General features: G+C 38.0%; 1 protein-coding gene across 2 annotated transcripts in view; it reads right to left on the reverse strand.

The window, feature by feature from the left end:
- Positions 1 to 27296, reverse strand: part of Btaf1 (B-TFIID TATA-box binding protein associated factor 1) — an 84766-nt gene that overhangs the window by 44692 nt on the left and 12778 nt on the right. For both annotated transcript variants that reach the window (XM_052186651.1, XM_052186652.1), the window contains exons 2-11: positions 22686 to 22809; positions 19121 to 19235; positions 17097 to 17240; positions 12287 to 12450; positions 10394 to 10530; positions 7448 to 7577; positions 6929 to 6997; positions 4382 to 4471; positions 3516 to 3611; positions 3251 to 3427 (exon numbers count right to left, since the gene is read on the reverse strand). In XM_052186651.1, the coding sequence (XP_052042611.1) occupies positions 3251 to 3427; positions 3516 to 3611; positions 4382 to 4471; positions 6929 to 6997; positions 7448 to 7577; positions 10394 to 10530; positions 12287 to 12450; positions 17097 to 17240; positions 19121 to 19235; positions 22686 to 22809 (1246 nt within the window). The remainder of the gene's footprint in view (positions 1 to 3250; positions 3428 to 3515; positions 3612 to 4381; positions 4472 to 6928; positions 6998 to 7447; positions 7578 to 10393; positions 10531 to 12286; positions 12451 to 17096; positions 17241 to 19120; positions 19236 to 22685; positions 22810 to 27296) is intronic.

The raw sequence follows: 27296 nt of genomic DNA on the forward strand, positions 1-27296 counted from the left end.
ACATCAAAACATGCTAATTTTCTATGATATAATTACTGTGATCAAGCATATCTATTAACTTTGAACTACATTCCAGTATTTATATATTTGAAAAAAATTTATAAACAGAATAGATAAATTAGCATAAGACTACATAAACAATCCCACTTGAGAAAAAAAATCCAAGTATTTCTGGATGTAACTTATAATACCAGAACAGTTCTTAGTAAGTCTATAAATGCTGTGTGAACACAAATACAAAGCCCTTGTCAAAGACTCTCAGATTGCATTTTTTTTCTTTAGTATCACCTGCAAGGAGATATGAGAGACATGAGAAGGAAAAGCCACACCCTTCCACTTCAATTTATCACAATGTAATATCTTCATTTTCCCCACTAAGGCTAGCTTTCTCTGGGCTACTCCTGTGATCATATATACTAGGACTCTCATTAAGAGCAACTGCTACCCAAGCATGTAGAGCTGAGTTCAAATTCCCAACACCCACACACACACCCACAATTTTTTTAAAGCCAGGCATAGCTGTGTGTGCCTAACATGCCATTATTATTGGTGAGAGATAGAGGGGCTTCCAGAGCTTCCAGCCAGGGCTAGCTAGACAGTCTAGTCAAAGAGGTGAGCTTCCAGTTCAGTAAGAAACCTTGTCAGGCATTACATGAAAAGTTACGACTCTAGTATCTCTGTGGTAAGTCAGCATACCAGAGACACTTTCACATCTGTGATCACTGATAAAGTATTCACAGTAGCCAAGATACAGCCTCAGCCTATATGTCATCAGCACATGAATGGGGAAAGAAAATGTGTTACACATACAAAAAAGAAAAAACTGATTCTTATGAAGAAGTGTGACTTCTGCAGGAAGATGGACCACAAAGGTAGCAAAAAGAAGCTTCCTGAAACAGTCAGCTAAAACAAAAGCTGAATCCATGGGAAGGGCCCCTTAGCCAGAGGTGGAATTACAAAAATCTGACGAAAAGTAAGATGTTCCTTTTATCTAAGATGATGATGGCCACTTCAATTCCTATCTAAACATCTTAATTCCCCGCCAGAAAGTCTTTTTGCCACCTATAGCCACAATAAAACGTTCTCCTGAAGCCTGTTATACACTGTAATAAACTTTTTATAAAGTAAAAATACATATGAAAAATTTCAAAATTAGACCCGATTCCTTGTACATTAACAAAAAAATTAATTTGAAAGTTATAAAAACAAAAGAGAAATGCTTCTCAAAAGATGAGTCAGTTTATTGTCAGAAGACCAGTAAAAAATAAAAATTTTAGCCGGGCGGTGGTGGTGCACGCCTGTAATCCCAGCACTCTGGGAGGCAGAGGCAGGCAGATTTCTGAGTTCGAGGCCAGCCTGGTCTACAGAGTGAGTTCCAGGACAGCCAGGGCTATACAGAGAAACCCTGTCTCGAGAAAACCAAATCCACCCCTCAAGTAAGTAAGTAAGTAAATAAATAAATAAGTAAATAAATAAATAAATAAAGAGTTTTTTAAAAATTAGTCTTATTATGAAACAGGTATAACTTTTTAACTACTAACAAGACATTTTCCATTCCATGTTTTACAGAAGCTACAAGATAGGAAAATGTTATGTTTGAGGATATGTGGGTCGCAGTGACTAAAAGGCCAGGAAAAGCAAGAACAAAGCAGACAGGTAAACTAAGTAGTACAGAGCTTGGGTCTGTCTTATTGCTGGTAGTTTAAAACAGAGGAAAGCAAAGCACCACCTCAGAAGTCACCTCAAACGGCTGTTCTGGGACGACGGAGGGGCAGCTCCATTCTTGGTTTAGTAAGACAACAGAGCAGAAGCTAGTCTAAAGCAGGAGAGAAAACCATCTCTTAAACTCCTGCCAGTGAGCCCGGCAGTGGTGGCGCATGCCTTTAATCCCAGCACTTGGGAGGCAGAGGCAGGTGGATTTCTGAGTTCAAGGCCAGTCTGGTCTACAGAGTGAGTTCCAGGATAGCCAGGGCTGTACAGAGAAACCCTGTCTCGAAAAACCAAAAAAAAAAAAAGTTCCTGCTAGTGTTAGCCAGTGCACAGAGCATTCAGGAAATCGATTACACTTTGGTAAGAAAAGGTTCAGTTCTGGTTTCTCTCTAGCTGTTCATTTATCTCATTATTCCTTTTTTCTTCTTTTTCTTTCTTGTCATTTCTTTTCTATAACATGGTCTCATGTGTACCCCAAGCAAAAATTTATCTAGCTAAAGATGACCTTGAATTTCTGATCCTTCTGCTTCTACTAGCCAAATACTAGGACGAGGAATGGGGCACACAGGTTTGACTCTAAGAATTACAGGTCTGGGCACCATGCCTCACTTGCTTTATCGTTTTAGCACTCAACTTAGTGTAAAGAAAATAAATTGAGTCAAATTAAAAAGGCTTTTGTGAGTCAACCTAGGAACCCAATTGCTAGGCACGGCATGCTAGAGTATATCAAAAATTTCAGTAGGCTATGGAGAGAACATTAATGCTCATCAGTAGAGTGTGTATGTGTGTGTGTGTTTTTACCCAGGATGAAGTCTGACAATGGAACAAGCACTGGATTATAAAACCCTCCACTTAAAAAAAAAAAGATGTCATATGGTTTTGACTTCTGGTACTAACCCTAGTTTTGTAACTTTAAACAAGACTTCTAACTTTTTAGAACTCATTTCCCTAGGTAAAGATGGTAAGACTGCCTATATCCTGTTTTTCTCAGCCTTCTTATAAAGGATAAACAAAGAAAAATATTGGAGAATAATATAAAAAAGTACATGACTATACAGACTGCTTACTTTGATCCCTGCTATATGTTTCCTGTCTATATCTTCTGAATATATATCTCCTATATAACTTGTGTCACAGACCTAAGACCATGTATTCAATATTTAAATGAGTATAAACAATTAAAGAACTATGAAATACACTGAATGAGCTGCAACAATGTATCTAACCGTCTTTTGATTTCTCTGTAAATTTTATGAGCATCATCTATTTTGTGACACTTTCTCAAGAAGACAAGCTTGAGCCTGGCACCATAACACACACAGAACCCACAAAAAAAAAAAAAAAAAAAAAAAAGGCCAAGACAGACTACTCTCTGTAGTGTTGGGGCCTGCCCTATATGTATACAAGTTCCAGGCCAGCTGGAGATACACGGGAGGTCATAACACAAAGGAACAAACAAGCAGTCAAGCACACCCATCCCAACATCCCAACAAACAAAACATCCAAGGGGGAAAATCCTTTCAAAAACCGAGTTAGTTACCTGACGAACTGCCAAAGCATATTTTATTCCCAGAAGACCACCATGTCTAACTTCCCACTGTTCTTGTGTCAATAATTTCAGCAGCACATCCACTGTCTTATGAACTCCTGTTTCGTTCATGTGCTTTAAAACCACACCTAATGTTTGAGCACAAGTTTCACGAACTGGCGCTACAACCTTCAGAATAGAAAGGAGTTACATATGTAGAAAATTTACTGATACAGAATTTACAATTTGGGCAAAGCTTCACTCAGGTGATACTTACTTCATCAGAAACGAAGTCTCCAAATCTGTCCAATGCAAAAACACAAAGGAGTCTAATGACTAAGTCTTCCAACCACTCCTGATGTTGCTGAATCATCTATTAAAATACAATCATTTTTAACAATAGGCAAAAATCAACTCTGGGAGTTTTAGGGAGAGAGTGGAGATGTTAAGCCCAAAATGAGGGGAAAAATACACACACACACACACACACACACAAAATTAGGATATATTATCTTAGTAGCATGAACCAAACTATGTCAGAGTTCTATATACCATCTTTAAATGTAATCATGTCTTCTTTGATAATTATATTCAGAAGCTCTACATCAAAATTCTTATATTCATGGTTCCTATTATATTTCTGTACTCTTAAAAAACACTAATACAAGCTGGGCATTCAGGAGGCAGAGGCAGGGAAATCTCTGTGAGTTCCTGGCTAGAAAGGTACACAAGGAATTTCAAGCCAGCCATAGCTAACAGTCTATCAGACTATCTCAAAACATCTCATACCTCCAAGAAAACAAAAGAAAAAGAATTACTTAAGGTTGCTCTGTATTGGGTCTTCTGCTATCTATGCTATTTCCAGTGTTTCTTACGACACTAATATTGTTAATAACCAGTATTATTTTATTTATCTTACTCTACTGAATTATCCTGTTCAAATACTCTTCTTTCCACAATTTTTCAACTCTAGTGTTTCTGAAGATCTCTGTTCTCTGAACTGATTCTATGACAATAAACTTAAATTTATAGTTCTTCTTACTCATCTTGCATTCTACCTTTGTTACATAACTTTTGTTACTTCCCCCTAAGTTGGACAATGAGACCAACTACTAAATTAAATGATAGTTTTAATATACTTACCTCTTCTAAAGTGCTGTCACCCATTTTACCACCACTTTTCCCATGAGCTTTAAGAATTTCTCTGAGTCCAGTACCTGCCCCATGTCGAACCTTAAAAAAAAAAAAAAAAACAAAAGAAGCAAACATCAGGTGTCAAATGTTTAAAGAAGCCAAGTTCAACTTTTTTTTAATATGAAAATATTTTCCAGTCAGCACTGATGCTACAGAAACATCTATTAAAGCATAATCATGTGCCTCTGTCAGACTTTCACAAGGTTTTACTTTGTAACCCTAACTGAGCTTTTCAAAAGCAACTATGTATACAAGATTGGCCAAGAACTCACAAAGACTAGCCTGGCTCTACTTCCCTAGTGCTGGGACTAAAGTTGTGTGCTACCATACCTGGCCAATAATCATGTTTTTAAATGACATGCATTTTGTACTGTGATACAAGGAAAGTAAAATAAAAAGTAATTTTACAAAAATTTAACAAAAACAATTTTACAAATTATTTAGTTACGTGGAAGGTTTTCAAAGTTGAGTAACAAAATAGTTATTCTCCAACTCTAGGATAGAAATCTACCTGGCTTTCACTCCCATCCCTACTCTACTTGGACTCAGAACTAAACAAACAGAAAGGGAAAGAAATTTTTCTGTATAGCCCAAATACCAATATTTTAGAAGTACATGCATTTAAAAAAAAAAAAAAAGTCAGGTGCCAAAAGAGGAGAATTTACACAAACTGTCTAATGACTAGTGCTTTCTTATATCTGGAAGACCAACCAGCATTCTCAGAGATGAAGATATGTTCGTATATGTTATATGAAAGGAAAGAAAGCATGTATTATATACAATAGTCATTTATTTAAAATGCTCTCTGAGCTAAGACTTAATCATAAAAGGTACTCACAGCAAGATCCACCAACCCCCCTTTTCTTTTCCTCTCTCCTTTTTTTCCATTCTGAGGATTACACCCAGGCAGGATCTCATACATGCTAAGCAAAGTGCTATACAAATGAGCTACATCTCAAGGACGCAAAGCAGGTTTGTGTAGGAGAGTGGTTCTGATGCTTTGATGGGGAATCTGCGGGTCCATAAGCTAAGGTCCTTATCCCCAATTGGTTCTTGATCAATCAATAAAGATGCCAGTAGCCAATGGCTGGGTGGAAAGAAAGAAGCGGGACTTCCAGGTCCCCACAGGCTAGGAGAGAGGAGAAGGCAGGAAGAGGAGAATCAATATACTTGGGGGAGAGATATGGATCAGACTCAAAGCTGCAGGGAAGATCTTCCAAAATGCTGGTGGAAAGGGAAAGCAACCCACGGAAGGCAGCCTGAAAGCATCTTGGGCAGCAAAACCAATGGGCTTTAACAGAGCAACTAAGCTCTGGGCAGATTTAAAGGTGCTGAGCCAGGAGTAAAGGTAACCAGGCAACTGAGCTAAGGGCAGATTTAGAGGTGTTGAGCTGGGAGTAAAAGTAACTAACTGGACTACTAAGCTGAGGGAAGATTTAAAGGTGTGGAGCTACGAGTAAAGAGAAGGGCATGCCAGCAGCAGGACGCTTAGAAGGACCCGGCCACAGAGACAATAAGGCAGGTTAACAATGAGCTAATATGTGCATGTCTGTCTTCCACGGATCCACGGGACCTGGGCGGCTGGCTGGTAGCATTAAAGTGGAGTAGAAAAAAACTACATACTACAGGTTTGTTCTATTTGTTTAATTCAAGGGCCAACTAAAGGTTTGGGATAAGCAACCAACAACTCGATCAGAAGCTTCATTTTTGTCTTTTCTACATGCCGGGACATGTTTGAAATTTTCTTTTAAGAAATACTTTGGAGGCTTAATTACCTCTTAAACTGGTTTAAAAACTACCGCTGTCTACAGCTACACCATCCTGATTTTGGGGGGGTTGGTGGGTGGTGGGGAGACAGGTGTTGATCTTGGTTTGAGCCTGAGTATATGCTTCTATACAGCTAGTCCCTGAAATTACTTTCTTAGTAAACCAAAACTACCCACTGCAAGCATAATATAGGCGTGAACACTTGTAATCCCAGAATTTAGGAAGATGAGTCAGGAATACCACAAGTTCAAGGCCAGTGTGGACACCATGAGACTTCTATCCTACGCCCCAAAAGCTGTCCTTTTTCAATGAAAAAGAATTATTTTTACTGTCTATGAGAAAAATACAAGTCTTTACAGTAGTCAAAAGAATAATAAGAAATGAACAATTTCATTCAGAATATAATTTAAAGAAAAAAAGGTTTTAAAAAAAATCTAAAAACTTCTACTTAGAAGTCAAACCTAGTGTGGTGGCATACACTTTTAATCTGAACACCCAGGAGGCAAAGGCAGAAGAATCTATGTGAGTCCAAGGCCAGGTCTACATAATGAGTTCTAAGCCAGTCAGTTACATGATGAGACCCCAAGAGCCTGTCTCAAACCCAGAGGGGGGGGGGTGGAGGGAGGATGAATGAATGAAAATATACAATATACAAGTCCTAAGAGACCTGATGGAAAAATAGGTGTCCTAATAAATTCACTATCTTTGTCTGAGAAGAAGATGCCTTACCTCCCAGGAGGGATTAAAAAGATCATTGCAAAGTTCTTCACAAAAGCTTTCCAAAGGCCATTCATTTGTCTAAATAAGAAAGATACAAATTATTACTAGATCAAAACTTTGGATTCAAGATTTAAGAATTTAAGAAAGTCAAAAATGTATATTTACTTGTAGCATTAGCAATAGTAACAAGGCTTTAAAATTTTTGGATGTTTTACTAAAGAAGTATAAGAGATTTACTGATAAAATTTCACTTTGTTGACAAACAATATCTTGATGAATACATTTACAAAACTTATAAACAGGGCTTGGAGAGATGGCTCAGTCATTAAGAACACTGGCTGTTTTTCCAGAGAACCCATGTTCAATCCCTAGTACCTACATGACAACTGCCTATAATTTCAGTTCGAGGAGGTCCGATACCCTCTTCTGGCCTTCATTGACACCAGCCATGCAAGCGGTACACAAACATACATGCAGCAAAACATCCATACACATAAAAAAAAAAAGTTATATACAATTTCAATATACCTCTTCAATTAAGGAAGAACTTTCTGGAACATTATCTATCAAGACTTTGGAATCACTTGCAGTCTGATTAATAACAACGTTTGCTACTTTCCGTCTCTTTTCTTCTGGCTCTCCATCAGTGCTGTCATTGCTAAAAAAGAAATTACCAATTTTAAAAGTATATGAAAGAATGCAAATGCTCTACGATGTGTGTCAGAGAACCCACTGTCTGCATTGCATGGGTATGTTACCTTGCTGACATCGCATGAGTATGTTATCTTGCTGAAGTAGCTTACTCAACAAGCTTACATCAACTAAAATGAACTCGTTAATACTGTGAACAAAATATACTCCACTATTCTCTGAATTGGTGAATTTTTTCTTTCAAATTGAATCTCAAATCTAACATTCTTTCATCTTTACAACCAATTTCCTTTCTTTTATTTAAAACTCTTTTAATCAAACAATTTATATCTGCCTGCTTCTGCTTCCCAGTGGTCAGACTCTACATCTTAACAGTGTAAATACTTGGCCAACAGTTCTTGGTCTATATAATCATGAGAGAGACTGAAGACTCCTTCACCCCTCACCTATTTCTCTCCTATTGGCTATACTAGTAGTCACCTCACATCTTTAAACTTGCATACTTGTACTTCCAGACATTTGTTTTTATGACTGCATTTGGAATGTTTTTTCCTAAACAGTAAGAGCCATCATCCTTCTTTCAGATCTTTATTCTAAGCTTTGGGAAAGTTTTGTAGATCATCCAACCAAAAACTCAACATCAAGCTTTGCCGATATTCCACACCCCTTCTGTGATGGTTTGAGTAAGAATGGTCCCCGTAGGATCATATTGAGTGCTTAGTCACGAGCAAATGTCACTGTTTGACAAGGATGTGGAGGTGTGGCCTTTCTGGAGGAAAGGTGTGTCACTGGTAAATGGGGTTTGAGGTTTCAAAAGTCTATGCCAGGCCTAGACTCTCTTACTCTCCCCAGCCTGGATCAGGGTGTGTCTACCCTGCTCTGATGCCTTGCAAGCCACCATATTCCCCACCATAATGGCAACCACCTCTGTAAATGTAAGCAAGCCTCCAGTTAAATGTTCTCTCTTGTAATAGTTGCCTTGGTCATGGTAAGTATGAAAAGGCCAGGTGTGGTGGCGCACGTCTGTAATCCCAGCACTTGGGGAGGCAGAGGCAGGCGGATTTCTGAGTTCAAAGCCAGCCTGGTCTACAGAGTGAGTTCCAGGACAGCCAGGGCTATACAGAGAAACCCTGTCTCGGGGAAATAAACAAACAAACAAACAAACAAACAAAAAACACCTCTGAAAAGGTATAACATTTATAACCTTCAAATACTCAAGTAAAATTATGAATAAAACCTTTTTCTTTTTTGGTTTTTCATCCAGCTACAAATTTTATTAAATTATTACATGATGAATATCCCATCTAGTTTGGGATCAATAATATTCTAATTGTAGGCTTTATTTTTGAGGATATGTAAAAACCTTATCAGATGAATCTCTTTATTGAAGAAAAAAAGGAAAAACCAAAACAAACAAAAAGAAAACCATAAAATCCTCTGGAATCTGACACTTGAGCTCAAGGTTTTAGATTTTCAGAACATTTTAGCTTAGGGATATTCACTGTCTATGACCTTAACAAGTTGTTCACCTTAAAAATCCCACCAGTTAACAACAAACAAAAACAAAAAGCGGGCATGTATGCCTTTAATCCCAACACTCGGGAGACAGAGACAGGAGGATCTCTGTAAGTTCTAGGTCAGCCTGATCTACAGAGGGAGTTCCAGGACAGCCAAGGCTGTACGGAAAAACCCTGTCTGTTGAGTATGTGTGGGGGGGAGGGGGGAACGGCGAACCCCACAGTTAAAAAATTTCAATAAAAAGTTTACATTTTTAAAATAACCTCAAGCATAGATTTCTAGGATTTTTTTATTTAGCTATCTGTGCTTAATTCTTTGTTTTTCTACACAGGGTTTCTCTGTGTGGCCTTGGCTGTCCTGGAATTCACTCTATAGACCATGTTGGCCTAGAACTCAGAGATCTGCCTGTCTCTACCTCCAGAGTGCTATGTGCCACTGTCACTCTGGTTTGTGTTTGACTTCCCCCCAACCCCTACTCCTGGTATTCTAGGATAGGGTCTCTCTGTATAGCTCTAGCTGTCCAGGAACACACTCTTTAACTTTTGAACACTACACTTTTTAGCTTTATCTGAATTTAAAGAACCAAAGTACTATAATCTACAACAAAGACATAATTTTACAGACTTTGTATTATTTATTAAGTTATCACCTACTCAAACATTTCTTGAATACCATAAGAGTATGATTGAATAGATGAGGGGCCCAAGAATCTACAACTTAACACACACTTCAGAGGTCAACTGAAAGATGTTGTTTTCTTTTATTACAAATGACACTTTTATTAATTCATTTGGAGTCTGAAGACAATGACTCTTAGAATTCTTTTCTACTGAAAGGTTAACCTAAGCAAGGCTGGATTATCATTCACTATTTAGTACAAGAACAGGGGATAACACCCTGACATCACTTCTCACTTAGCAAGAGCATCTTCTTAACTGGTGACCCTTAGAACCCCTCTCTGAATTCACGCTCTAATGTTCTCCATTCAATGCACTTCTGCCAGCCTGAATATTCCATAATGAAGGTGTTTCTATTCCGTAACTAGAATGCTCTCCCATTATAGGTCTTCAGTGTTCATGAGAGGTTGAATATCACTAAAGAAAATAATAATAAAAATGAAAACAAAAAAAATTCTACTCCTATAGATTTTTCTGGAGAAACAATTTCATTCCTCAACAACAGTAAATCCTGTGTCCTGAGTAAAAAAAATTCAAGCATTACTACTCAGCTGAGCAAAGGTTCTCAGAGGTTTGACTACGAACCAAGCACACACAGTTCTCAGTGAGCACGCAGGAAGATCACTACCTCTTCTCGTTCGTTTCCACTGCATCCCTGGATCTCTGCTTTGCAAATAACTTGGCCATTCTTTTAGCTTTGTTCTTCTGTCTATTACTCATTCCTGCTCGGAATTCTGAATCAATCAATTCAGCTGCTTGGAGAGTCTAAAAGAGTAAAATAATGATTTTAAACTGCCAGAAATTAAAATAAAAACTGATAATTTCAATCTTAGAAGAGAAATGGTTGTATAAATGTTAATAAAGAGAGAGTAAGCATTCTTTTTGATAATATTACACTATTATCTATCACTTAAAATTCCAGCACTTGAGGCAGGAGGCCGATGAGAAAGCCAGGGCTACCTAAAAAGGTATAAATAGACCTAACAAGGAGTTTCTGAAGAGCTGAGATTTCAAAATAATCACAATATCATCAAAAGTTATAAAAATAAAATCTTAATAAAAGAAAATGATGCTTATCATATGATGATGAAGAAGGATAGGGAGGGGGAGGAGGAAGAGGAAGAGGAGAAAGAAGAGAAGGAGGAGCAGGAGCAGGAGCAGGAGCAGGAGAAGGAGCAGGAGCAGGAGAAGGAGAAGGAAAACCAGCAGCAGCAGAAGCAGGGAGGGAGGGAGAGGAGAGACAGAGAAAGAGAGGGAGAGAGGGGGAAGAGAGAGGAAGGAAGGGAGGGAGGGAGAGAGAGAGAGAGAGAGAGAGAGAGAGAGAGAGAGAATGAATTACAGCCTTAAGTGACTGACTGGTCCAGTAGTCTATCATCAACTCAGCCACATGATCCTCTCCTCATAGCCACCTCCTTCTTGCTTTGGTCTTTTTCTATTCATTGAAGACACTACAGAAACTGTGAGTATTTACACCTGGAAGCACTCACAGCCATAACCACACAAGCACAAACATGCACCACACACACATGATGTGTTTAATCTACATATACTGTAAAACTATACTTAGTGGGGAAAAGAACAATAGTCTTAAATGAACACACACAATAGTACAGTATATGAGATTCCAGTTAATAAAGTACTTGCTGGGCAAGCATAAAGCACTGAGTTTGAAGCCGGGCGGTGGTGGCGCACGCCTGTCACCCCAGCACTCTGGGAGGCAGAGGCAGGCAGATTTCTGAGTTCAAGGCCAGCCTGGTCTACAGAGTGAGTTCCAGGACAGCCAGGGCTATACAGAGAAACCCTGTCTCGAAAAAAAACAAATCCAAAAAACCAAAAAAAGAAAAAAAAAGAAAAAAAGAAAAAAAAGAACTGAGTTTGAAGCCCCAGCACTCACTCAGAAATTTTAGGAAAGATACACAAGTAACTCTAAACAGACTGCCTGTTTAGAGTTTCTATAGGAATAGAAAAGTTTGTGTTTCTAAATTATTAGTAAGATAACTGTTGGGGACTGAGGAAATGATGATGGCTCAGCAGATAAATGTGCTTGCTATTCTTGCAAAGGATCCGAATTTGGTTCCCAGAATGCACACTATAGCTTATAGCCATCTATTGACTTGATTTGTCCATTCAATTATCATATTACATTTTTGTTCTTGTATCCTATGTTCCTGTTTTTTTTAATATCTTATTTCCTCTATTTTTAGAACTATGAATGACAGTTCTAAATATTTCTATTATTTTCAGACCTATGATAGTCCTTTTCTCACTCTCAAAAGATTACTTGTATCCATTTAAGCAAGTAGGATCTTATAGTACTAGTGGCACGTACAGTCTAGCACAGCATTTATCTAATAGTCTGATGTGTAGGAAATCAGTCAGATTCTCAGCTTAAGACACTAAGTCAAAGCGGCACTAAACAGCAACAATTTGGAAGCACATTGTTCTTGTGCAACTGCATAGCAAGATGAAACAAACTCTCTGTGTTGTTACTTGCAATCAAGCAACCCAATGTTTTACCTACAGATTGTTTGTTTACAGGGGCTGCTGAAGTTGGGGTGTAATCCAAATCTTCATCATTGAAGAGTTCTTCAGTACTCATCCCAATTGCTTCTCCCATATTAAGTCCAAGTTTCTTCTGTAATAATTTCCGTTGACGTGCTATCCTCTCTTTATGATCCACTTCACCTATAAACAGAGAAGAAATACAATCCCTCCAAATCAGTTACCAGGGTTTTACCAGCCAGGCAGCGGTGGCTCACACCTTTAATCCCAGTATAGAGGAGGCAGAGGCAGAGGCAGGCGGATTTCTGAGTTCGAGGCCAGCCTGGTCTACAGAGTGAGTTCCAGGACAGTCAGGGCTACACAAAGAAACCCTGAATTGGAAAAAAGTCAAAAACACAAAAACAAAAACAAAAACAAAATAACAGTAGGGCGGGGCAGTGGTGGTACCTGCCTTTAATCCCAGCACTTGGGAGACAGAGACTGGCAGATTTCTGAGTACAAGACCAGCCTGGTCTACAGAGTAAGTTCTAGGATAGCCAGGGCTACACAGAGAAACCCTGTCTCGAACCCCCCTCCCCCCAAAAAAGCAATAAAACAGTAGGAAGCAGAGGCAGGTAGATCTCTATGAGTTTTATGTCACCTTAGTCTACATAGGGAGGCCCTGTTCCAAAAAGCAAAAGACAAAACAAAAACAAAAATAAAACAGTAATTATCTCCAGGTAGGTAGGTGGCTCAGTGGATAAAGGGGCTATTCCAAAACTGGGAAGCCAACTTTGGTCCCTGGCACCCACAAGATGAAAGAAGAAACTCACTCCTGCAAGCTGTCCTGACCTGCACAAGGACACCTTGGCACTTGCAGAGCCACTCACACACATGCACAGATAAATAGAATATAATTTAAACAACACCAATAGTGAACTAAAGAGATGGCTCAGGTTAGAAATACTTGCTGCTTTCCCAGAGTCCTCAGCGCTCACTATCACTCACAACTACCCTAACTCCAGATCCCAGAAATCCAAGAAAAAATATGGAAGTTGATACTTCTTGATTTAAAAACTTGTTAAAACAGAGCATTAATTAATCTTACATATATGTAAAAGCTAAAGTTAAAAAAAACTAGAACAATGTATAGTAATAAATGATCTTCATTTAGAATTTCTTACATATGGCACACAAAAATTGAAAAAGAAAATACATAAATTGAACCTATTAAGATTACACTTTATGCTTCTAAGAATATCATCAAAAAATGAAAACAAGGATTATAACTCAGTGATAGAACACTAGCAAAATATATGCAAGGCCTTGGGCTTAATCCCCAGTTCCACAACAAGAAAAAAAAAGAATATTGCTGAGAAAATAAAAGGGCAACCCACAAAATAAATGAAAATATGCAAATCATATATCTAATAAAGCACTTGTATCTAGAGCATATAAAAAATTCTTCTAAATCATAATAAAGGATGAAATGAGCAAAGTCTCTTGTAAAAGTCTCTTTTCTTCTCCTGTAGTAACTGTCATCTCTGAGGCTTATGGCCTCTGTGTGCTAACCTACACCTAGTCTTGGAAGCTTCCAGCCTCCATACAATCTTACTTAAACCTAGAATGTTTTCAGCCTCTGAGACTTGCTGCTGTGTAAGATTGCCCTTTCCTTGTTCTGATCTCTGGCTGGCTGATTCATCAGCTGTTCTGTCTCTAACTCCTCTCCAAGCTGACTGATCCAATCTAACACTCCCACCACTACCACCTGCCTCCCCCAACCTCCTTTTCTCTGCCCCTCCTGAACTGCTCTACTTGGCCTCATTCTAACTTCAGCAATCTGTTCTAATCTTCTGGGTCGTTCTGCCTTCACCTGTGTCTAGCTTGTTCCCTGTCTGCAACCTATCTCTATACAACAGTCCTGGTAAAACTGCCTTCTTCCTATCCTCACTCTTACATAGACACCCCCCCCCTTTCCTCTTCTCATGAGAGTTGGGCATATCCTATTTTGTCAGATCTTACTTTGACTCTTAGTCTGCCACTCAATTAGACATCACTTTCAAACATGGGGCGCTTCCTTCTACAAACTTTAGCTTCATTGTTTGGAATTAAAGGTATGTACTAAGGGCATGTCTGTTTTCTAGTCAGAGGAATTAAAGGTTTGTGCAAAGGCTGAGCCTCACTACAAGTAGAAACAGATCTTTTCAGTAAAAATACAATCTTGAGGTTCACAGTGTGATGAAATATCCTGCAACAGTCTCTAAACAGACATTCCTATAAAGGAGAGATAAAAATGGACAACAAATACATGAAAAGAAAGATGTTTGACATGACTAGTCAGCTGAAAAGAACAAATAAAAACCACAGAGATAGCATTCACATTTATTTATTTATTTATTATTATTTATTTATTATGACTAGCATCAAAAGTTAGACAATAAAGTGTTGGCAAGGCTGTAAGAGAAATTTGAATTCCCATACGCTCTTGGTAAAATATAAGATGGAGGAGCCACTTTGTAAAAACTGGTAATTTCAACTAGCCATTGAGATGCATGCCCTTAATCCCAGCACTAGGAGGCTGAGACAGGCAGGTATCTGACAGGTCTCTGTGAGTTTGAGGCTAGCCTGGTATACAAATCAAGTCCCAGGGCAGTGAGAACTCTGTTACACAGAGAAATCCCATCTCAAAAACCTAAACCATAATAAAACAAACAAAAAAACCCTGGTAGTTTCAACAGAAAAACACAGTTACTATATGACTCAGTATTCTACTCCTAAGAATGAAAACATGTTCATACAAAAAATTTTAAATGATTTATAGTAACTTATTCCTTTTAATATTTATTTTTATTATTAATGTGTATGGCAGGAGGGAGAGGTGCACAGCGCAGAGGCACTGGATTCCCCTGAGCTGGAGTTACAGGTAATTTCATCACTTGACATACAGGCTCAGAACCAAACATGGATCCTCTGTAGAAAAATACACTTTAAGCAGAAAGCCATCTCATTAGCCCTAGACAAAACCTTATTCTTAATAGCCAGAAAGTGAAAACACACACATGAGGGAAAGATAAGCAAAACATGGTATCCACACAGTAGAATATTACTCAGCCATAAAATGAGTGTCTCATAACTTAAGGTGACTGCTATCAAAAAAGAAAAAGAAAAAAGAAAACCAAACCTAAAAATGGGGGCAAGAAAAACAGCGCCTGTTTTCAAGGGCCTTCAGAACCTGGCCTGAGAGCACACACTGGGGAGGTTGGACAGAGGGAACTACAAATCTAGTTCCAGGGCAACCAGAACTCTGTTCCACGGGGAAACACCATCTGGAAAAATCAAACCACAGCTCTCTGGAGCTCATTGGCTACACAGCCCAGAAACTTCCAGGAAACACTGGGAGCCTGTCTGAAAAGTCACCATGAAAGAAGGCTGACTTCTGGCCCTCAGGGATACATGTGTGCACATACACCCACACACAGACACCACACAAAAGATCTGACATCCTCTCCTGGTGTGCCTCAAGACAGCTATAGTGTGCTTACATATAATAAATAAATAAACAAACAAACAAACAAACAAACAAACAAACAAATAGATAAACCTTAAAGGAAAAAAAGGAAGAGGAAAAAAAGTGGGAAAAGGAAAGAAGAGGCAGGGTGTAACTCTCTAGTATATCTTGCAGCATGAATGATGCCTCAAGTTCAGTTCCTACTATGCCAAAAAAGTTCTGGCTACAACATGAAAGAAATGCAGTCCCTTGGATCCCACCACAGTGCAGTTGGTGGCAATGTAAAATGATGCAGGCACCAAACCTTATAACTTGAGTTCAATCCCTAGAACCCACCCAGTGGAAAGCAAGATCTAAATAATTTCTCCTAACTCTAAACGTATAGCATGATACACTAACTCCTTATCCTACATATACACATATACAATAATAAATGTCTAAAAAAAAAAATCAAGTTTCACAAACGATAAGCAAAATCATATTGATATCATCTATCACTTAAAAATCTCACAGTGTAGCTTTGTGTAGCCTAGAACTCACTATGTACACCCGACTGGCCTGGAACTCAAAGAGATCCACCTGCCTCTGTTGGAATTAAAGTATGTGATACCATACCCTGTGCGCCCCCCCCCCCCCTTTTTTCGATTTTTGGTTTTTTTGGATTTGTTTTTTTCAAGACAGGGTTTCTCTGTGTAGCCCTGGCTGTCCTGAAACTCACTCTGTAGACCAGGCTGGCCTCGAACTCAGAAATCCGCCTGCCTCTGCCTCCCAGAGTGCTGGGATTACAGGCATGTGCCACCACCGCCCGGCTCTGTCCCCTTTTTTAAATTAATTATTTATTTACAGAAATCCATTAAAAACAGTTTTTTTCTAGTCAAGACCATAGTCTTGACATTTATATTCCTGCAATCACCCTTTTTGGCTCTGGATTTTTTTGATGCAGGATTTCCCTAAGTTACGCAGACTAATTCCAAATTCCTGGACTCAAATGATCCAATTTCAGCCTCCAAATGAACTAGCATTCTGAGGTATGAGCCACTGAACTCCAGGTATTTAATTATCTTTGTATCTAATATATTCTGAAAGCTTAAAGATAATGAGCCTACCCAAGGTTTAATTTTAATTTCAACTTTTTACTTTGAATATAGGATCCAGTTCCAACACAACTCAAAATATAAGATAATACAACAATAAAATAACCTTCGACGGGCGGTGGTGGTGCATGCCTGTAATTAACTCCCCATACATAAAAATTTCAGTCAATTTACATTTCATGATTCCTTATATATTATACAGCAATTAACTTGAAAGGAAAACTCCAGACTTCTCCAGGACTACTAACCTGATTTTTCATCTTGGACTTCAAATTCTGCACCAGCAGACCCCAAAAGTGATGCCCCATGCTGTAACAATCTGCATATATCAAATCTGTCAAAATTTAATCGATCTGTAGTAGATGAATCTTCCATAGAACTCTCTGTGGGTTCTAGATGAAGTTTAAAAACATTATTTGACCATATAGTCAAAAAAAATCAGAATGAAAAAACATGGCATATCACTACTTGCAGAACTGGCTAATATTTAAGAGAAACAAATAAATAGAGAACTACTGTGATTTATCTACAGTCAGTTCTTAGTTATCTAAAAATCAACTGTTAACTTGGTGACTCCCCTTCTACAAACCATAAAATTGGTAAGGGGTATATATATATATGTGTTTCTAACCACGGAAGTATGCTATAGAAAGAAATGCATCCCCATATTGTCATATATATTAAATATTATACTTTAATTTACTGTTTAAGGGCTAAAGACCTCCAGGGTTACAGCAAACATGCACAAAATATATTTATAAATAAGTTAAAAACACTGTCTCTCCCTATGTCCAAGGAATGGCCAGGATATAAACAAGTCATTCAATAGGACTTGCTTTCCATACTCTACTCATAAACTTGTAACAAGCTACTGAAATTATACACCCATCTGAAACCCAAGAATATCTTCAAAATGTTCTACATTCTTCCCACAAAAGGTCAGCTGCAAATGTTACACCACTGCTTACTAACACACCGGTCAATCCAACATTTGCAGTCATTTGCTGTAAAGCACAATTGCTTAACTTAACACAAAGGAACAAAACCTCATGAATGCTTTCTTATAAGCTGTTTCAGTATAAACTTTAATGCTAATATTATTAGTTCAATGAAATGAGCTCATTGTGTCTATTCACCAAGATAATTGGAGATAATGAGCTGGAAATGAGAAGGTACTGGGTTTACATTTGATAAAGGCAAATTAACGCAAAAGCTCAAAATAACACATCAAAAATAAAAGCAAAAACTTTTTAAAAAAGATTGATTGATTGATTGATTTATTATGTGTAAGTACACTGTAGCTGTCTTCAAACACACCAGAAGAGGGCACCAGATCTCATTAGGAATGGTTGTAAGCCACGATGTGGTTGCTGGGATTTGAACTCAGAACCTTCAGAAAAGTCAGTGCTCTTAACTGCTGAGCCATCTCACCAGCCCGCAAAAACTTTTAAGAAAGATAAGATTTATACTAAGCAACCAAAAAATTAATCTAGTTGCTTCTTATTGAATTCTCAATTAGGGAACATTTATCATATAAACATACAAACCAAAACCCTCAATTAATGCCTGAAAAATAAACTTGTAAGTCTGTCCTTTGATAAGACATCATATGTGACACTGTGTTACCAGATTCTAAAACATGAAATTTAGGTAAAATAATACACAATAAAAGTTAGTTTAATTAAAATGTATGCCTTATAGCTTTTTCGCATATGGTTTGCTTTAAAACACAAGCACAGGCCATCATAAAATAAGTGCAATCTTTTACCTCTATCCAACATCCAAAATGACCAACAACAAAAATCCATCCAGGTGGGACCTTTCTTTCATCTACAAGGCCCTAGGTTCAATCCTCAACACCACAAAAATCAAAACATCAAACAAGACAAAACCCCTATAACAAGGGAAAACATGACTAAAGAATTAGCTTGCCAAGTACCCATACAACTAGATTAAAATTTAAAAAGAACCACACTATACAATCTTCTAAACAACAGTGAAAAAGGAATTGTTTCAGAAATATTCATTCCTTAAATGGAAGTGGTACATTTAGTAACCTATAGGATTTAATAATTTTAGAAATACATATGAAAACATTGTTTACCCAACAGTTTCTCTTTTTAAGTTTAATGGCAAAAACCAACTTAATATTCTTTCCTAGCAAAGCTGAACCTGAACACATGAAAATTAGCCCTTTAACTCAAAACTGAAATTATTAAACCACGCACTTCATCTACAGTCACTTCAAACTACGTTTCCACTTTACAGGCACCTTGTTTGGTTCTTGGCACTGGATTCCACTCAGGCACATTTTTCACTATAGCTTCAACAGCTTGTCCTGCTGCAATCCGGGTATCCCAATTTGCACTCCTTAAATATATTAATACCTTAAAATTATAAAATAAAATAATTACATATCAAAACAAAAGTTTGCTCCAGGTAACCAGAAAAAAAAATTGTTACTAAATTATAACTGGGATCCTTCAAATACATATAAAACATTTTAAAATTATTAAGCTAAAAAATCTGATTATTCACAGAAAATATCACTTTTTGGTTTGTTTGTTTTTGTTTTTTTAACGCTTATTATGCTTTCACATGTGTGGAAATCAGAGAACAACTTGCAAAAATTGCTTCTCTCCTTCCACTATCTGGGTACAGGAATTGAACTCAGGTTGTCAGGCTTGGCAGACTGCTCCTTTACCCACTGAGTCATTTCTCTCGTCCTCACTACCATCTTTAAAAGGGGAAAGAAAAAAACAAAATATTTAAAGGCATTTTTAAAATAATATCACTATTTCATAACTGAAAAGCAAAATTGGGCTGGCAAGATAGCTCATTTTTAGTAAGTAAGCCACAGCCAGGCAAGCATGAAGAACTAAATTCAGTAATTCCTGGGGCCCAAGTAATAAACCAGGAATGGTGGTATTTCTTTACTTACCAATGGTTTGGTTTGTTTCCAATTATACTATCTAGACATAGTTTTGATTTTTTGTTAGGATTTGAGTTTTGAAGGCAGTGTTTCACTGCGAAGCCCTGGCTGGCCTGGATAGAATTCACTATGTAGACCTGGCTACCCACAAACTCATAGAAATCCACCTGTCTCTGCCTTCTAAGTGTTGGGATTAAAGGAGTGTACCACCCTGACTAGCATTCCTATTAATAGCTACTTGCTCATCATGCCTGTTGTTCACTATTGGATTAGTTCATTTTGTACCTCACTGAACACTTTGTATAATATGACATTAATCTATCAAGTTGATATGTTTACCATATTTATGTTTGTCTATTGACTATGGTACATTTCTTACTATTAGAAAACTCAAAGTATTTGATCATTTTAAAAGGGGCAAAGGTAAGCTGGAGGCACAGTTTAGTGGTTAAGAGCACATGCTGCTTTTACAGCAGACCTCACTGTGGTTCCTATCACATCAGGGGGCCCACATGCCTTAACTCCAGCTCCAAGGGATCCACAACCCTTTTCTAGGCTCCGCGAGTAACTGCACACACAAACATATATGCCGGCAAAACACCCATACACATAAAAAAGGAACAGAATAGACCAAAAAATATATCTATGTACAATAAAAAATGTATATAAATTTTTATGACAGTTTTTCACAACATAAAGTCCATCAGAAGATTAACATATCAGAGGTATACACTGTAAATTCTGTCCATTTATATCCAAAGAATTAAATATCATTTTGCAATATAGAATAAAGTAACAAAACACACCACAATATGAACACATTATTTTACATGAAATGTCATAAAAGATCACACACTGCACAATTTGTTTTGCAAAAATAGACTTATCTACAAAATTAGTTAAATGGTTGCTAGAGCTGAATATGTGATTAAATATGGAATATGTGCTAAAGCGACTGCTAAGATAAATATGGCATCTTTCTATTGATGATAAAAACATTTTAGAATTAGATCGCTGTGCCTAATGATGATGGTACAAGGCTTTAATCCCAGCACTTGGGAAGCAGAGGCAAGTAGATCTCTGAGTTCTGAGTTCAAAGCCAGCCTGGCCTACAGAGTATGTTCCAGGACAGCCAGGGCTACATAGAGAAACAATGTCTCAAAAAAACAAATAAATAATAAAAAAAAATTAGATAGCTGTGATGTCTGCTGTACATAAAGTGATATACTAAATATACAGAAACATATATCTAATGGTTGTAAATTGATGGGAATGTTTACTTACTTTTATTTTATACATTAAGTATTTTCCTGTATGTACACATACATGTATGCATGTATGTATACCTATATGTGTGTCTGGTGCTTTTGGAGACCAGAAGATGGAATAGGATCTCCTATAAATGGAGTTAAAGAGTTTATGCGCCACCGTGTACCTGTGTGAAAACCAAAACCCAGTTCTGCAACAGCAGCAAGAATTCAAACTCTAAGCCACACCAAAGACACCAGGAAAATATTAAGAGTACGTTGAAAAGAAAAAAGACAAGAAGGTGCTAAAGACAAATATTTTAAAACAATTTGACAGCAGTCAAAGTGTTGAAGTCAGAATTAAGAATAGAACTCCTGGGCTGGAGAGATGGCTCAGTGGTTAAGAGCACTGGCTGCTCTTCCAGAGTTCCTGAATTCAATTCCCAGCAACCACATGGTAGCTCACAACCATCTGTAATGGGATCTGAGGTTCTCTTCTGGCATGCACATTTACATGCAAATAAAACACTCATATACATAAAATAAATAAGTAAATCTTGAAAAGAAAAGAAAAGAAAAGAAAAGAAAAGAAAAGAAAACAAAAGAAAAGAAAAGAAAAGAAAAGAAAAGAAAAGAAAAGAAAAGCACTCTTGAGCCAGGTAGGCAGGGGCAGGCAGATCTTTGAGTTCAAGGCCAGCCTGATCTACAAAGCAAGTTTCAAGATAGCCAAAACTACACATAAAAAAACCCTCCTGTCTTGGAAAACACAAAAGGAGGGATAATACTCCCTTGGAAAGCTAAAAACCTTCTTTCAGTTCTCAGTTCTTCACTCCACTCCTCTTACCAGTGAGTATAATACCTAATAAACATCCTTTTCCATTCTGAGAATGTGGGGCCAAGTCAGTCTCTCCATCATCTCCATCTTGGTTAGAAAGTCCAGATAATGTCTAACACTGTAGCAATAACAAGTACACATTTGTATGTATTGAAGGGGATAATTCTGACTCTTATGCATCAGGGAGAGACAAGTGAGAATGAAAGAAGAGGGTTGGACTCCCTTAGGGCTGACTTCCAATGGCTGAGCATCACTCCTTTATTCTTCATGCCAAGGAATTTAGCATTTGTCAAATATAATGTTTAAATACACTTTAACATACCCACAGAGTTAAGCAAAAATTCAGCCACTGCATAGGCAAAAATATATACTAGAATTACAGAAACAGTGACCCACTAAAGCAGAAAAATTTCCCATTCCGAACAGCTCAGTTAGTATCTTATATATTCAAGTATTACCCATGAGCACTCATCCATTTGAAAACTACCAACTGTCATATAATTACTAGCCATTAAGAACAAGTTACACCACTAACAAACCAGATTAACAACTTAGTTCATTAATAATTTGGGTCAGATTCAAATTTGTCACACAAGCAAAAGTTTCAATATTGACAGATCCCCTAAACAACTAAAACTGATTGAAATACTTTATATCTTTTAAACAAATAACAACTTTAAAAAATATCTTGACAACTAAAGATATTTAATGGAACTTAGGAACCACAAGGTCACTTAGGATTATTTTTACCTTTCCTGTTGTTTCTCTGCCCACAGACAAGTCTTTACACTTGCATTACATTAAGAAAACGCTGAGTTCTTACCTTAGACAACAAGTTATTTAATTCATGAGGATGAAGCTTCACCACTTCTCCAAGTTGCTGTGCAGCAGCTTTTCTTGTAACTGGAGTAGTTCCAGTATCCAGTAAGATAAATAGACGATCAAGCCTATAACAGTAGAAATACAACAGTTAATCTGAATGTGTTTCCTCATAAGCTTGAAACAGAAAATGTATTCAACCTGTTTACAAAGCCCTGTGCTGGGAGCCAGGTATGGCAGCATGGGCCCGTTATCCCACACCTGAGAAGCAGAAAGATCAAGAGTTAAAGGCCAACCAAATCTACAGAGAAAATTCAAGGTCATTCTGGGCTATGCAAAACCTTGCCTCAAAAAGATTAAAAAAAAAACAGAAAAACCTTAAAAGTCATGGCTTTAAGAGATGCCTATCTTTCCTCTCAAGGAAGAAGGAAGGGAACCTATAATGAACTTAGGGTGAGTTCATGCCTATAATCCCAGCAACAGGGAGGGAATCAGGACTGTCACTATATAGCTGCTAAGTTCCAGTCCAGCCTGGGCTCAATTTTAGAGACTTTGTCTCAAAAATAAATAAATGAAATTTTAAAAGAACTAGCAATAATGAAAGCTTATAACTTGCAAAATGAATAACATGGCTTGGAATAAATACAGTGGGAGGGCCAAGCACAACTCTAGCACTTGGGAGAGAGGCAGAGGCAGGCAGGCTATAAGGGGAATTCTAAATTCCCTTCAACACACACGATATGTATTGTGTGATTAGTACTGTAAGGGCTGATAGTATTAGACATTATCTGGACTTTCTAACCAAGAAGGAGATGGAGAGACTGACTTGGTACCTACAGGCCCCACATTCTCAGAATGGAAAAGGATGCACATTAGGTTATTATAATACTCATCTTTAAGGTGAGTGGAGTGGAGAACTGAAACTGAACGGTTTCATGTTCTAGCCCAGCTAGAACCTTCCCAACAAGCCAGCACTGCATAGAAAGGCCTTGTTTAGGGCTGATGAGGTGGCTCAGTGGTTAAAAGCACTGACTGCTATTCCGAAGGTCCTGAGTTCAAACCCCAGCAAACACCTGGTGGCTCACAACCATACGTAATGAGAAACAAATAAAAAAAACCTATGGGCCTGGAGTGAGAGGGAGCGAGCAGGGCCAGAACAAGAGGGAGAAGGGAAGAGGAAAAACTAATGAAAGACAGAAAAGAACAAGAAATACAACTACAGAAATAATGTGGAATCCTTGACTGTATAGTACAACAAAAGTCTTGAGTCAAAAAAATGATGGGACTAGCAAGGCCTAGGGGTGCATGGCTATCTGAGTACCCAGAGGGCTGAAACAAGATGGCTGTGGGTTCAAAGGCAGCCTGGGCTACATAAAAAGAAGAGAGCAGCCGGGCGGTGGCGGCACATGTCTGTCATCCCAGCACTTGGGAAGCAGAGACAGGCGGATTTCTGAGTTCGAGGCCAGCCTGGTCTACAGAGTGAGTTCCAAGACAGCCAGGGCTATACAGAGAAACCCTGTCTCGAAAAAACCAAAAATAAAAAAACAAACAAAAAACAAAAACAAAAAAAAAAAAACAAAAAGGGAAGACTAATCTGGCAATAGTGGAGAATTAAACCACAATTCATACAAAACCCAATGAAGCTAGAAGTCATAATATAGAAGCAAAACAAACATTTAAACAAAACACACATCCTGGGTATTGAAAGAACTATTAAGATTTTGAATCTTAGAAATGAAAACATCAAGGAGGACTTTGTGGCACAGATTTATAATCCCAGTCCTTAGGAAAACAGAGCAGGGGCTGGGGAGATGGCTCAGCAGTTAAGAGCACTGACTGTTCTCCAGAAGGTCCTGAGTTCAAATCAACAACCACATGGTGGCTCAAACCATCTGTAATGAGATCTGACACCCTCTCTTATTGGTGTCTGAAGAGAGCTACAGTGTACTTACATATAATAATAAAATAAGTCTTAAAAAAAAGGAAAACGGAGCAGAGTCATCAGTTGGAGAATGACACCGGCCTGGGAGGGACAACCGAGTTTGAGACCAGCGTGAGCTACATATTGGGACTCTGACACAACTCCCCATCCCACACCACCCCTCAAAAGAAAAAAGATATCACTGAAAGAAACCAAAAAGGGAAGCCGAAGAAACAAAAAAACCCAAAAAACAGAAAAGATAGCAAGCTTACTAGTAGTAGAGTCTAAGTAGGAGAGCACAAAATGATAGTTTACAAGAGTTGGAAGGTAAGGTCATCTGCAGAGGTGATAAACATGACAATTAACATATTCCTGAGCTTGCGACATAGGAGAGAATGACACAAATCCAAACCCTAGTTCTGTACTTCTAAGCAAGGCATGCAATAAAATCACAACAGATTATGCTTAGAGTAAGGAGGGTGGACAAAGCCACAAGTCCACCTACCTATCCACGTACCACACAGTTGCCACACTAACCCATGTGAAGTGAGCGCCGTGTCTGTAGAAGAAGGCCTCATATTTGGGATATATGGACACTTTAAACAAAATGGATGGGAACACTGGGCAAGGTTATAAACACTGCCCATCTGACATAAGGGGAGAGCTAGAGATTATAATTTTACATTCATCCATGAGAATGAGAGAACAAACAAGGTCCTAAAGCTAGGCTTACGTTTTAAGGATTAATAAACTATGGGAGGCAGAGGTAGGCAGATTTCTGAGTTCGAGGCCAGCCTGGTCTACAGAGTGAGTTCCAGGACAGCCAGGGCTATACAGAGAAACTCTGTCTCGGAAAAAAAAAACCAAATCCAAAACAAACAAAAAAACAAACTAAAAGGTTTATAATACTTCTGGAATTCTTTTTATGTTACAAAGAACTAAAAAGGTACAAAGTTCTGAAAGCCTTTTATTTAAGAAAAAGGGGGGGGGGAGGACAAAAGGGGTAAGAAATTAAAAAAAGACTATTGGGGGCTAGAGAGATGGCTCAGAGGTTAAGAGCACTGACTGCTCTTCCAGAGGTCCTTCCCTAGTTCAATTCCCAGCAACCACATGGTGACTCACAACCATCAGTGATGTGACCTGATGCCATCTTCTGGTGTGTCTAAAGACAATGACAGTGTAATAACATAAATAAAATAAACCAAATCTTTTAAAAAGACTACTAGAGAATAAATAAAATAAAGGAAAGAGGAAAACACGACAGGTCAGGTAGCCTATGCCTTTAATGCCAACACTCAGTAGCAAGACAAGGTTGGTAGATCCGAGTTCAAAGCCAGCCAGGGCTACATAGTAAGGCAAAGGGGCAAACAGCAGAAACATGGTATTTTAAAAAGGAGTCATATTAAGCACAAAATCCTTAGAACTAGTTAGAAGTATAACTAAAGTGTACCCTTTTCTCTCAATAGTAATGGTATTGAAATGTTCAACTGTTTCATAACAAAATGCTGACACAGGATTTACATTTTATAGTTAAGGGTATTGTAAGAAAGATACAGCTCAAGAAAATTTCTTCAGGCAATTAAAGTTAAAGACAAATGAATGCAATATAGCTTCTAAAAGAAATACAAAAATTAAATTACACATATAGTGTGCAGGTAGTCTGTACTTCTTCTTGTCCCCTCACAGCTATCTGACACTTGCCTTTACCGTCTGTGGAATGTAACACATCCTCCATAGGCTAATGTGTTAAAGGTTAGACCACTAGCATATGGTGCTATCTGGAATGGTAGAAACTTCAAGAGGTGGGCCTGGCTGAAGTGATCACTGGGAATATGGCTTCAAAGGATAGTTCTGTCTCTCTTTCTCCCTCTTTCTTTCTCTGCCTGGGGTGAGCAGTTCTGTACTGCCATGCCTTTTATTCAAGCTATTCTGCCTTCCCATAGGGCCACACAATGGAGTCAGCCAGCCGTGAACTGTAACCTCTGAAACAGTAAGCTAAACTAGCTTCCTCTTCCTAGGTTGTCTCTCAGATACCTGGCACAATGGCAAACGCTGACTGAACCAGACATTCTGTGTTTTGCTAAAGGATTGGTAGAAAGATTAGGATTCCAAAAGAAAGGAAAAGTGTTTATGACCACTGGTATTCTTAAAAAGTTCTAAGGTAAGGCCAGATTTAAATCCTTGTACTAAAAACAGCTTTCTTTCTTTCATTTATATGTGATTCTCAAGTCTGAGCCCTTCTGATTATTTTCATGACTGATATGTTAAGAATTCATGAACACACTTTTGCTGCTGAGATTCTTCAAAACAAATACCCTTGGAGATAACAACAAACACCTGCATGCTGCCATTCAGAACACCTCAGGCTCAAAAGAAAAAAAATTTAAGGAAATTTTAGGAGAGCAGTAAGATGGCTTACTAAGCAGCTAAAAGTAATTGCCAACAAGACCAATGACTTGAGCTCAATCTACAGACGCCCCAGAGTTGAAGAATAATATACCACAAATTGTCTTCTGAGTTCCACATGTATATACCATGGCATGCCCTGTCTCCCAAAATAAAATTTTTAAAAGAAATTTTAAGCATGCAAGAATGCATAACAAGTATTTTTTTAAAGTCTCACTGTTAAATCCAACCAAACATAACTTCCTACTTAAGAGTCCTTATTTAATTAACTGTGACCTCTCTTGGCCC

The sequence above is a fragment of the Apodemus sylvaticus genome, chromosome 1, assembly GCF_947179515.1.
Source record: "Apodemus sylvaticus chromosome 1, mApoSyl1.1, whole genome shotgun sequence".
NCBI lineage: Eukaryota > Metazoa > Chordata > Mammalia > Rodentia > Muridae > Apodemus > Apodemus sylvaticus.